The sequence below is a fragment of the Dipodomys ordii genome, unplaced genomic scaffold (assembly GCF_000151885.1).
Source record: "Dipodomys ordii isolate 6190 unplaced genomic scaffold, Dord_2.0 Scaffold39, whole genome shotgun sequence".
Taxonomy (NCBI): domain Eukaryota; kingdom Metazoa; phylum Chordata; class Mammalia; order Rodentia; family Heteromyidae; genus Dipodomys; species Dipodomys ordii.
In genome coordinates, this window is record NW_012267255.1 from 9119107 (window position 1) to 9132917 (window position 13811).

At 46.4% G+C, this 13811-nt stretch overlaps 1 protein-coding gene across 1 annotated transcript in view; it reads right to left on the reverse strand.

Moving 5' to 3' along the window:
- Nucleotides 1-10193, reverse strand: part of Ankrd35 (ankyrin repeat domain 35) — a 28495-nt gene extending 18302 nt beyond the window's left edge. Inside the window, exons 1-2 of the mRNA XM_013018223.1 lie at nt 10153-10193; nt 1021-1151 (exon numbers count right to left, since the gene is read on the reverse strand). Of these exons, the coding sequence (XP_012873677.1) occupies nt 1021-1151; nt 10153-10191 (170 nt within the window). The 5' untranslated portion in view covers nt 10192-10193. The remainder of the gene's footprint in view (nt 1-1020; nt 1152-10152) is intronic.
- Between the last annotated feature and the right edge of the window lie 3618 nt (nt 10194-13811).

A 13811-nucleotide genomic window follows, 5' to 3' on the forward strand; every position in this document is an offset into this window, starting at 1 on the left:
GAGTTCAGGCCCCACGACCGACAAAAATAAATAAATAAATAAGCATTGCTTGCTATGCCTCTGTCATATCCTATCCCAAAAGCAGAGAGGAAGCTTTTCTTAGAAAGCCTGACTTCCTAAAAAAAGGAAGGCCATACAATTTGCAGTCTGGAAGTCAGAGGAAGCTGGAGGAAAAGTACACATGGGAACCTCAGGACTTGGAATTTTATACCCATGAAAGTGGCCTGGGCACACCTTTACCTTTCTGAGTCCAGAACCCAGTTCACTTAGCAGAACAAAAGGTGTCCCAGTGCTAGACTGGCCATTTGGAGGCTGATTTAGACAGAGATGAGAGATAGTATTTCCCTTATTCTAATCCATCCCTCTTCCTGACATTTCTCATGGCATCCATTTCACTCTGAATTTCCCAGGCATATGCACCCTCATCATTGTGAAATGCCTCTTAGCATACAAGCTTGCTGTTTATTTAATGAGCTATACTCTTCCAGTCAGCATTGTTAATGCGGGATGGGAAATGGATGGTGCTCAGGAATAGTAACCTCTTCACTCTCACTTTATTCGGTGACACACGGCACAGGTTTATCTCTGTGTGTGTGTGTGTGTGTGTGTGTGTGTGTGTGTGTGTGTGTGTGTGTGTGTGTGTGTGTGCTGGTACTAGGGCTCAGGTCCTTTCACTCGCCCTTGACTTTTTCAGCTCAAGGCTGGTGCTCAACCCCTTGAGCTACATCTCTACTTCTAGCTTTTTGGCTGGTTAATTAGAGATGAGTCTCACGGTTTTCTTTTGTTTTTGTGTGGCTTGGCTTCCAAAGGTGATCCTCAGATCTCAGCCTCCTGAGTCCCTGGGATTACAAGCATGAGCCACCAGTGACCAGGCAATATGCTTGTTAGTTACAACAAACATGACTGGAGCTAATTGAAAGCATTTCCTGGTCATATTAGAGTTAAAATTTTTCAAACGGATGGAGTTGAAAGGACTTCACATAAGGACATAGCAGGGTGGGGCCAAAAGGACTTACTTACGGGGACTGTCCGCTGGAGTCTAGCTTGGTGGGTCGGGCAGACTTCCTGGAGGCCAGGGCAGCCACGCGCCCCACGTCCCCCCGCTGCACAGCCTCCAGCAGTTTCTGATCACGGCGGTTCCATCTCTCCACCTAGGCAGCCAGCCACAAACCATGTGAATACAGAAGGGGATGGCGAGAGTCCATCCCAAGGAGAAGGGACATCCTCAAGGTCCCTTCATGGTTGCATAAGCCACTCAGCCTGGCTCATTTGGTCATAGATAGCAAAATATTAACCCATTTACACTACCAGCCAGGGACCTAACGAGAACTGGACCACAAGATTAAAAATGATTAGCCATAGCTGGGTGCCAGTGGCTCACGCCTGTAATCCTAGCTATTCAGGTGGCTGAGATCTGAGGATCATAGTTCAAAGCCAGCTGGGGCAAGAAAGTCTATGAGACTCTTATCTCCAATAAACCACCAGAAAACTGGAAGTGGCTCTGTGGCTCAAGTGATAGCCTTGAGCTGAAGAGCTGAAGGACAGCGCTCAGGCCCAGAGTTCAAGCCCCATAACCAACGAGAAAAAAAAAATTATTGGCCAGGAAGTATGGTGCATGCCTGTAATCCCAACACCCTACAGGCTAAAGCAGGAGAATCCTGATTTCAAGGCCAGTCTGGGCTATACAGGGAGACTTGGTATCAAAAACCAAACAAAAATATGGCATTATTGTCACATATGGAAATGCTGTTTCGAGTACATTTTGGGCTAGAAGTAGAAGTGTGGCTCAAGTGGTAGAGCACCAGCCCCTAGTGAAAGAGCTAAGGGAGAGTGTCTTGGCCCTGAATTCAAGTCCCAGTACTGGACTAGTGCTGGAGCTTGAACTCAGGGCCTGAAGCTTTTAGCTTCAGGTAGTTAATTAGACATAAAAGTCTCATGGACTTTCTGGCCTGGGCTGGCTTCGAACCTTGATCCTCAGATCTCAGCCTCCTGGGTAGCTAGGATCACAGGCATGAGCCACTGGTATCCGGCTTGTCTGCCTTTTTTTTTTTTTTTTTTTTGTCCTTAGAGAAGGAAATCAAGGTATCTAACTTTACATCACAGCGTGAAGTCCAAATCCTTAGCCATACTGACTCTACCACCATCAGCTTTGCATCTCACAATTGATTGGAGTGTCTAGGTTTCTGTTTTCCTGTATCATACCTAACTACCCTATTTCCTTTCTTTCTTTCTTTCTTTCTTTGGTCATGGTGCTTGAACTCTGGGCCTGGGCACTGTCCCTCAGTTCTTCAGCTCAAGGTAAGCGCTCTACCACTTGAGCCACAGTGCCACTTCCAGTTTTCTGGTGGTTTATTGGAGATAAGAGTTTCACGGAGGGGCTGGGAAGGTGGCTCAGTGGTAGAGCACTTGCCTTATATGCCTGAGGCCCTGGGTTCGATTCCTCAGCACCCCATAAGCAAAAAGAAAAAATCCGGAAGTGGCGCTGTGGCTCAAGTGGTAGAGCGCTAGCTTTGAGCTGAAGAGCTGAGGGACAGCGCCCAGGCCCAGAGTTCAGGCCCCACAACGGGACCCAAAAAAAAAAAAAGTTTCACGGACTTTCCTGCCCGAGCTGGTTTTGAACAGCAATCCTCAGATCTCAGCCTCCTGAGTAGCTTGGATTACAGGCATGAGCCACCGGCACCTATTTCCTTTCTTAAGGAAACAACAAGCAAAAGACAAAGAAGCAGGGGGGCTGGTGGCTCACACCTATCTACCCAGGAGGCTGAAATCTGAGGATCAGAATTTGAAACTAGCTTGAATAGAAAAGTTCTGAGACTCTTTTTTTTTTTTTTTTTTTTTAGTTTTTTTTTGGGTCCGGTCGTGGGGCCTGAACTCTGGGCCTGGGTGCTGTCCCTGAGCTCTTCAGCTCAAGGCTAGCACTCTACCACTTGAGTCACAGCGCCACTTCCGGCTTTTTTCTCTTTGCTTATATGGTGCTGAGGAATCGAACCCAGGGCCTCATGCATGCAAGGCAAGCGCTCTACCACTGAGCCACCTTCCCAGCCCAGGTCTGAGACTCTTATCTCTAACTAACCAGCAAAAAGCTAGAAGTGAAGGTATGGCTGAAGTGGCAAAGTACCAGCCTTGAGTGAAAAAGATAAGGAAGAACATTTTGGCCCTGAGATCAAGCCCCAGTACACACACACACACACACACACACACACGCACACACACGCACACACACACGGAAAAAAAGACAAAAGATTGGTCTCTAGCTGTGATGAGGAAGCCTAGAAGGTCAGAGGCAGTGGAGAACTGCCCTCTTCCTCTCCTCCCTCCTCAGTTCCCTGACAAGGAGCAGGTGTCTCCTACAAAAGCCACACGTCATACATTGTCCTCTCACTCCAGCTTGAGTTCTGCTATGGAGGCGTAATTATAATAATTGAAGTACTCCAGGGCGTGAAAGAGAGAGAGCTGTTAGAAGCACATAGGTCGGAAAGCACAGAGAAGCCTGGTTGGGCCCAGAATTCTTTGCTTTCTTTTCTGCCATGATCTTTGATATGGTGAAAAGGGCCCCAGATAAATATATTGTCAGCTGAGCTGGGTGTAGAACCTGGTTTGACTACATTCTCAGCTAGGTGACTTAAAGCCAGCCATCAAACACCTCGACCCTGTTTCTTCATCTATAAAATATGGATAATAATAACTACCTCATCAGTCTGTGCATATTAAACAAGCTAATATGTACATAATCTCTTTATAAACCATAGAGTCATATAAATGTATGACATCCTTATACTAAGACAGGAAGGAATGAGAAATTGGTGGTGGCACATTATGTTTTATGGAGTATAATCTCAACAACAAAAAAAGAGGCTATAAAAAGAGGTGAAGAAAATTAGTGCCCATGGAAGCCCAATAATTCATTTTCAAATACTGTTTTATAGGCAGGATAAACTATTAACCAATGACAGGGCAGATTTTTTTTTCTGGTACCTGGGGCTGACCTCAGGACTTCCGGTTTGATAGCTGAGCTTGGCTCAGAATTTAGAGCTTACAAGCTGGGCATCAGTGGCTTACACCTGTGATCCTAGCTACTCAGGAGGCTGAGATTGAGAATCAAGGTTCAAAGCCAGCCTAGGCAGGAAAGTCTATGAGACTCTTATCTCCAGTTAACCACCAGAAAACCGGAAGTGGTGCTATGGCTCAAGTGGTAGCATGCTAACCTTGAACTGAAGAGCTCAAAGACAGCACCCAGGTCCACAGTTCAAGCCCCAGGACCAACCAAAAAAAAAGGAAAAGAACTTAGAGCTTGCTTATTTTGCTCCTTCATACGCTTTTACCACCTGAGCGTAGCTTTTTGCTGGTTAATTGGAGATGCAGTTTTTCAGACTTTTCTACCTGAGCTGGCTTTGATCTGTGCTCCCTTAGGTTTCAGCCTCCTGAGTAGCTAGGATATAGGCATACCACTGGATCCCAGCTTGAATCTAATCTTTTTTCCCCCCAGTCATAGGGCTAGAAATCAAGGCCTGGGTGCTAAATTAATATTTTTTGGCGGGGGAGGGGTGGGGGGTGGGTCTTGAGACCTGAACTCTGGGCCTGGCCTCTGTCCCTCAGCTGTTCAGCTCAAGGCTAGCACTCTACCACTTGAGCCACAGCGCCACTTCCGGCTTTTTTTATTTTGCTTATGTGGTGCTGAGGAATCGAACCCAGGGCCTCATGCATGCAAGGCAAGCACTCTACCACTGAGCCACCTTCCCAGCCCCCTAAAGTAATATTTCTATGCAGAACTTATAGCAACTGGAAGTGTTGTTTAAGTGATAGCAAGCACAAATTCTTCAGTTCAATCTGTATCATCACCAAAAAAAAAAAGTAAAACTTGTAAAACTTTGTGGTCTTTTCAATTAGCTTCTCTATATCATTGGAAAATAATTAAGGGTGATATCACCTTATGTCTTGGAGAGAGAAAAGAAATCAGAAACACACTGATATTAGAGCATGGTCCAAGATCATATAGAAAGAGTGGGCATGATCTGAGGATTGTGGTTCAAAGTCAGCCAAGGCAGGAAAGTTTGGGAGACTCTTATCTCCAATTAACCATCAGAAACCCAGAAGTGGTGTTATAGTTCAAAATGGTAGAGAGCACTAGCCTTCAGCAAAAGAGCTGAGGGATAGTGCCCAGGCCCTGAGTTCAAGCCCCATGACAGACCCTCCCCCCCCCAAAAAAAAAAGGAAGAAGAAAAGAGTGGTCACATTGGAATTAGAACCCAGGCTAGCTGATCCCCAGTCCTATTTCTGACTATTACAAAGAAAAAGAGTTAGCTGGATGCTGGTGACTCACGCCTATAATCCTAGCTACTCTGGAGGCTGAGATCTGAGGATCGCCAGTCAAAGCTAGCCCAGGCAGGAAAGTCCATGAGACTCTGATCTCCAATAAACCACTAGAAAACCGGAAGTGGTGCTGTGGCTCAAGGGGTAGACCACTAGCCTTGAGCTGAAGAGCTGAGGGACAGTGCCCAGGCCCAGAGTTCAAGCCCCAAGACTGACAAAAAGAAAAAAGAAAAAGGGTTACTTGTTTCCAGATACACACACTTCTCAGCTTGCCTTAGGGTGCAGCCGCCCACCCTCAGTTGCTACTCCCTGGGGAGATGTCTCCAAACAGGTTCTTTCTCAAAGGACAAAGTAAGCAAAATAACTCCCCATACTAACAGACTCTGACATGTAACAACGCTGTACCCTGGGAACCAGGTCACACTCGGGAACACAGAGGCCTCCGCCACACAGCACTGCCATCAAATGACCTCAGCTTGAAGTTCTCTGGCTCAAGCCTTTTTTTTTTTTCCTTCTGTAGACAGGGGCTCATGCTATATAACCCAGATTGGTGGAACTTGCAATCCTCCTTCCTCCACTTCATGAGTGCTGGGATTACAGATGTGTGCCACCACACCAGGCTCTAAAGTCTTTTTTTCTTTCTCTCCTTTCTTTCTTTCTTTTCTTTCTTTCTTTCTTTCTTTCTTTCTTTCTTTCTTTCTTTCTTTCTTTCTTTCTTTCTTCTCTCTCTCTCTCTTTCTCTCCTTTTTCCTTTTTTCTGTGCTGGTACTGGGGCTGAGATCTGAGGATGACAGTTCAAAGTCAGTCTGGGCAAATAAATCCAAGAGACTCAATTAATCAGTAAAAAGCAGGAAGTAGAGGTGTGGCTCAAGTGATAGAGTACCAGATACAAGCAAAAGAAGTCAAGTGAAAGTGAGAAGAATTGAGTTCAAGCCCTAGAACCAGCACACACAAAAAGGAAAAACAATAATAAACAAACAAACAAGAACAAGAAACAGCCGGGTGCCAGTGGCTCAGGAGGCTGAGACCTGAGGATCGTGGTTCAAAGCCAGCCTGGGCAGGAATCTCCAATTAACCACAAGAAAACTGGAAGTGGCACTGTGGTTCTAGTGGTAGAGTGCTTGCCTTGAGCTGAAGAGCTGAGGGACAGCACCCAGAGTTCAAGCATCATGACTGACAAAAAAAAAAAAAGATCAGAAGCATAAGAGATTGCTTTCAAATTCCAAGATCCAATTCATCCCTTAGCACATTGGATAGAAATTGGATAGCCATCATAACTCCCAGGGAGCAATCACCAAAGTAATCATCAAATCGAGTAACAAGTTCATTATTCCCATAGCTGAGATTAGGAGGCCTTTGTCGAAGTAAGTATACCCTTTCCTATCTGTGGCTGTGGTACCTGTCAGCATCCTATCAAGATGGAAGGTAGTGACGGACACAAGGGCTACTCTTGCAGAACAGGTGAATGGAAATGGAAAAGCTGCCCTGAGGATCCAGGCAGGATCTCACAACACTTCAAATGAAACTGATCTGGCATCAATATTTAAAGCTATTCAGTGATCTGCTTTTTGGTCTATTACCTACCTAGGTAGAGTAAGCTCATATGTAAGATGCTTATGAAGATATTCTGTACTTTAATAAAATAAAATGAGATTTTAGGAGATGTGTCTGTGTCTGTATGTATGCTTAAACTTGGCTTTGAGCTCTTGTTTTGTATTTTTCACTCATAGCTGGCACTTTGCCACTTGAACCTAGCTCCATTTCTGGCTTTTTGCTAGTTAATTGGAGACAAAACTCTTTCAAATTTGTCTGCTTCCATCCTTCTGAGAAGCTGAGCCACCAGCACCTGGCTGCATAGACTAATTTTAGGATAATCACTGCTCTTTTTGTCCTTCCCTCAGAGGGCGCAGGACTTTGAGTTGGACTCAGGGATCTGAGCTGGGATAGCGTGAGGTAACTCCTGGCACCAGCAAGAGGTTAGGTTGTTAGAGTTGCCAGAAAAAACTCATAGCATTCCTCTGACAAGTGGGCCCAATGTTGTTAACCCCCAAAGAAGTGGAGGAAATGATCATCAGACAAGTGGGAAGATTTCATGAAGAAACAACTTATAGCAGACCCTGACCTATTATATTTTATTTTAAAATTTTTATTTTTATTTATGACTCTAGATGGTTACTAAGCTTTCTGCATACCCAAGACTCAGCAATAGGTTTCATTTTTAGATGGCTCTAAATCCATCCTCTACTTTCAGACCCTCACCACCCTAAAATCTTGTTATACTAAGAAGAGTTTAGATTCTCCTGGTGATCAAACCTCAGGCCAGCGAGACTCAAGAAAGACAAATGTTTGAGTGCTGGTAGCTCATACTTGTAATCCTAGGTACTCAGGAGGCTGAGATCTGAGGACTGAAGTTTGAAATCAGTCCTGACAAGAAAGTTTGTGAGATTCTTATTTCCAACTAACCACCAAAAAGTCAGAAGTAGTGGTAGAGTATCGGCCTTTTGGGAAAAAGCTAAGGGACAGTGTTTAGGCTCTGACTTCAAAGCCCAGTACTAGCATATGCACACACAAAAAGTTTAGAATGGGCTTTTCTAATGATAAAGTTTCAGGACAAAAAAGAAAACACCTCAGGACATCTAGAGTCAAGAAATACCCAAAAATGGTTCTAAAACTCCAAGATCCAGCCATTACTCTGTACTCGAGAGGAGGCCCTGCCCAGAGACTGGAAAATCAGGAAGAATGAAATAGTTCCTCATTCCCAAGCACAAACCTGAGAAGGAAGGGATGTTGGGGATTTTAATTAGATAGTCTGTATGAATGAATAGGAAAATCATTATAAATTATGACAGGATCTAGGCACCCATAATTAAAATTGCTTTTGACAAGTTGGTCAATGTAAAGAAACTAAATGGAGGAACAAATGGAAATAGGACAGGACAGGTCTCAACAGCGTTCCTACTCTTGCCTCACAACTTTCTTCCTAGTTTCTGTGACCTGCCCATGCAAAGTAAGCTAACTGAGCATTTCTCATATTTGCTTACAAATAAATGACACCACTAAGCCATGCCAACCAAACAATGTTACTATGAGTAGCTGGCTCATTCACTTCTGAATGATCTCTATCCCAACCTCCAGAGAAAATTCTATTCCCAGATTTGGAGAAGGGAAGGGGAGGGTCTGTCTATAAGAAATTTTCAGAGAAGGAGAAGCTATATCCTTTCTGAGTTACTATCTTCTTTATTTATTGTTTCCGTTCCAGCACTGGGCCTTGAACTCAGGGCCTGGGCACTGTCACTTAGCTTTTTTTGCTCAAAGGTGGTGCTCTACCACCTGAACCACAGGTCCACTTCTGGCTTTTTGGTGTAAGAGTACTTTCTTGTTCAGGCTGGCTTTGAACTGAGATCCTATCTTAGCCTCTTGAATAGTTAGGATTACAGGCTAGAGCCCCCAGCACCTAGCTTAAATACTAGTTAGTATCTAAGTTACTTTAATACAGTATCTTCATTAACCTTCTGTTTTGTTCCAGCAGAAGCTAGAAACTAGTGTGGCCTGCTAGGAATTCTCATGATGTGTCTGCTCTAGCATCTTCCCTTTTCTTCACTCAATCAAAGAAAACAGCAAATTAAGTCATTAACAACTGGGTATGGGTTCAGAGTAAGAGTCTGGAGAGAAACAGACAGAAAGCCTTGACTAGCCCACATACCAGTCTGATGAGCATACTGCACTGAACTGGCCAGAGTAGATTCTGCAGGAGAATCACACCATCCTTTGAGAAGCAGCCAGGCACAGCTGTGCATCCTTTGGCAGTCCCTGTCAGGCTAGCTAGCCTGAAAGACTGACCCACAGTGAGCAAGCAAAAGGGAGATCCAGAGTAAAAGGGAGGTTGGGTAGAAATGAGTGTCCCTTGGGCTGAGTGGGACACAGATTGAAGGAAAGAACAGAAAGTGCAGCCGAGTGCCAATGGCTTATGCCTGTCATCTAGCTGCTCAGGGGGCTGAGATCTGAGGATCATGGTTTCAAAGCCAGTCGGGGAAGGGGAGTCCATGAGACTCTTATCTTCACTTAAACACCAAAAAGCTGAAAATAGAGTTGTGGGCTTAAGTGGTGGAGTGCCAGCCTTGAGCAAAACAAAAGCTAAGGGATAGTGCCCAAGCCCAGAGTTCCAGCCCCTGTACACACACACACACACACACACACACACCAAAACTGCTGTTTTGAGAGCTCATTTGGAAAGAGTTTTGGGTGATGCCCGAGGTTCAGTAGTGTAGGTGAGGGTATGGGAAAGGGTTGGTGAGATGGACAGAGAAGACTGTGAAGGAGGGTTATGAGAGGCTGTGGGGCTGAGTGTAGTACCTGCTGGGCGGGAACAAATGGGAAGGATGGGGCCAGGTGGGAGGAGAAGGCAGGGTGGAAGTGAGGCAGTAGGTAAGGAACCGAAGATAGGGGGGTGAACAGAGCCAAAGCCTGAGGAGGGGCCAGGCAAATGCTGGTGGCCTTTTGGGACTGACAGACACAGCAGTAGAGAACAGGGCCTTGGGATGATGACAGGGCTGCAGAGAACCTTCCAGAAGTTGGGAGTAGGGGGAGATGCTGAGTGGGACAAGAAAGCAGCAGCGAAGCACAAGACGGTGGGGAAGGAGGACGCTCCGAAGCGGGTCGGAGGCTGGGGGTCCGGTCTGGGGGCACAGCGGCGTCAGGTCAGCGAGGCTGGCGGGCTGCCCTGCGGAAGCGCTGGGCAGACCACGGGAGCTGAAGGCCGCCGTGGTGCACGAAGCTGGGACTCGAGATTTCTGCCAGCAGAGGTCTCGAACCCAGACCCGGGCCACACACGCTGGCACCTACCGCCACTTGTGAGCTGGAGCAGGAGAAGATGCGCTTCATGGCCGGAGCCAGGGCCGCGGGAGGACGGGGACGCGTGGAGAGCCGGGCACCGCTGCCCAGACCCGGGGACTCAGCGCCAGCCAGGGCGGAGACGGCTGTCAAAAAGCAGAGAGCGGCCCCGCCTCAGGCCCCGCCCAGACCCCCACACTACCCAATCAGGGACGAGAAGGCGAGGGCTGGGCCTGAAGCTCCGCCCCACGCACCAAACCCCGCAGTCCGCCCTGCAGTGTGCACCTCCCCTCTTTCGGGGCCGGGTCCCGGGCCTCGCCTCGCAGTGTGCACCGACCTCCCCCGAAGCTCGCCTCATTCCCGCCCCTCCCAGAACGGTGAGGAGGCAGGTGAACCCCGGCTTCCCAGGGAGGGCTCTTACAGGCGGTGAGGACACTTCATTACACCCAGGGGCCTCTGCTTCTTCCCCTCCTCCAGCATCCCCGCCCCATGGGAACAAACCCCAAGCACCCAAGAGGACTTAAAGAGAGCTTTGGGAACCAGGAGGAGGTCGCTGTGCCTGAACACAGATAAGACCGGGCCCCCGCTGCTACCTGGGGGACAAAACCTGAGGGAAAGGGGGTCAAGACCAATTTTCTAACCCAACTTTGACTTAGGAAGGGGCAAAGAGAGGATTTTTATCTTAGCATTCCCTCTCTGAAAAAAACAGCAGCAACAACAAAATACAAACCCGATCTTTCCTGTCTTCACTCCCTTTTGAGACTTTTGGTTGGGGGTGGGGGATGGTGGAGAGTACAAGGGCTTGAACTCAGGGCCTGGGTGCTGTTCCCCTCGAGGCTGATGCTCCACCCGTTGCTTTTCTGGTTAGCCAGAGATAGTCTCCGGGACTTTTCTGCCCAGGCTGATTTCAAACTGAGAACTTCAGATCTTAGCCTTCTGAGTAGCTAGGATTACAGGCTGGAGCCACCAGCACCAGGTTCTAATAGATTTACAGAAAACTACCCCTAGAAAAGTTAAATCTGTCTGAGGTCAAACAGGTTTGAAGCAGTATAGCCTACATTTAACTCCAAAACTGTTTTCATTATTAACAACTGTACTGAATAGCATCTTACAGTCATCTGAGCCTCAGTGATGTTTATTTAAGGCTAATAAATAAAAGATGGGTGATTTCAATATAGGCCTCTTTGGGTTTTTTTGTTTTTGCCAGTCCTAGGGCTTGAACTCAGGGCTTGGGCACTCTCCCTGAGCTTCTTTTGCTCAAAGTTAACACTCTATCACTTGAGACACAGCACCACTTCCTGCTTTTTCTGTGTATGTGATACTGAGGAATCAAACCCAGGGCTTCATGCATGCTAGGTAAGCACTCTACCACTAAGCCACCTTCCTAGCCTTCTGTACTTCCTGAACCTACACACCTTATACTCTTTAGTCCTATAAGTAAATGAGAATTACAGGAGGCTATAGCACATTTCACATGGGAGAATCACAGAAAATAATCAAAATATACTTTATAACTTTCTCTTCTAGGAAATCTACTTTTTTTTTTGTCCATTATGGAGCTTGAACTCTGGGTCTGGGCGGTCCCTCAGCTCTTCAGCTCAAGGCTAGTGCTCTAGCACTTGAGCCACAGCACCACTTCCAGCCTTTTCTGCTTATGTGGTGCGTGCTGAGGAATCGAACCCAGGGTCTCCTGCATGTAAGGCAAGCACTCTACCACTAAGCCACCTTCCCAGCCCTAGGAAATCTATAATATAAAGACACAGGCAAGCTGGGTGCTGGTGGCTCATGCCTATAATCCCAACTGAGATCTGAGGATTTGTGGTTCAAAGCCAGCCCGGGCAGTAAAGTTCATGAAACTTGTATCTCCAATTAACCACCAAAAAAGCTGGAAGTGGAGGTGTGGTTTGACGGGTTGAGTAACAGCTTTGAGCATAGAAGCTAAGAGATAGTGTCTAGGCCTTGAATTAAAACTCAGGTACCAGTACAAACAAAAAGAATCAGATAAAGTAAAAATTTGCCCACCATTTACTCACCATTTTTGAGCAGGCCATATCCTAGGAAACTCAAACAGAGTCAGAAGTCATTTGACACTGAACTTTATTTGTCCTCACCATCTGATATATTGTCTACTCTGCTGGGAAACAGACAATGCCCAGGGAGGTAGCCCTCTGCCGAAGGTCAGATGCATACCAAAATAAACATTCATCCAGGCCTCAAGAACAGCCTGGAAAGACAGGTTCCCTGGCCAATATTCCCCTTATGCAACTGAATCTTTGCTCTGTCTAACTTGAAATGAGTGCTGATTCTTCCAGTGCTAAATCAGAGTTGCACTGTGGAGACCAATTACTGATTTTGGTATCCAAAATCCTGATGACACAAAAAGAAACCAAGTTTCTCAGTATCTCTGAAAATCAAATTGCTGGCTGAGTGCTCATGACCATAAACCTAGCTACTTGAGAGTCTGAGATCTGAGGAAGCCAGCTTGGGCAGGAAAGGCCATGAGACTCTTATCTTCAATTAACCAACAAAAAGCCAGAAGTAGAACTGTGTCTCAAGTGGTAGAATGCCCACCTTGAGAAAAAAAAAAAAACTAAGCAAGAGTGAAAGGCCTTGAGTTCAAGCCCATCAGCACATTTAAAAAAAAACACTAAAAAATAATTTTGGGAAAAAAAGTGAGAAAATCCAATTTTCTTTGCTGGTTGTGACCAAGATAGAAGCAAGACCGGTGGTTTAAATATAGAATTTACTTTGGGGGTTTCCAGTAAACATCACATAAGAGCTGACAAACTGATTCTATCATAAAAACCCCTTTAAAAAATGACCAAGGTGGGGCTGGGAAGGTGGCTCAGTGGTAGAGCGCTTGCCTTGCATGCATGAGGCCCTGGGTTGGATTCCTCAGCACCACATAAGCAAAAAGAAAAAAAGCTGGAAGTGGTGCTGTGGCTCAAATGGTAGAGCGCTAGCCTTGAGCTGAAGAGCTGAGGGACAGCGCCCAGGCCCAGAATTCAGGCCCTATGACCGGACCCCCCCCAAAAAATGACCAAGGTTGCTCCAGAAACATTGCCCTAGGAGCTATGTATGCTATAATGCTATACAGTCGAAGATGGACACGTGAGGGCTTGTTTCTGAGAGCTCAGCCTAGTGTCTGGCTTTTAAATGTCAATCTCATGGATGGACAAGGAAAAGGTTCTTCCCATGGTCAAGTAGTAATCCTCACGCTTCAGTCTTGGTACAGTTAAAGAGGGAGGCCCAGGATAACTGGACACCAGAAGCTCGTTCTTATAATCCTAGCTACTCAGGAAGCTAAGATCTGTGAATCATGGTATAAAACTAGCCTGTGTCGGAAGGTCTGTCTAATCTCCAGTTAACCACCAGAAAAGCTGAAATGGAGCTGTGGCTCACGTGGTAGAATGCTAGCCTTAATTGAAAAAAATAAGCAAGAGTGTCAGGCCCTGAGTTCAAGCCCTAGTACACACACACACACACACACACACACACACACGCACGTACACACACATACATGCACATATACCACACACACAGAGGCACACGCACACACACTGCCTAGGGTATCCTGTCTTCTCTGCTATTTTAGCTTTAGCCACTTGGGGGACCCTTGGCTCCAGGAAAAAAAAAGTCAGGTCTTCCAAGGAAGGCCGAGGCTTGGGAAG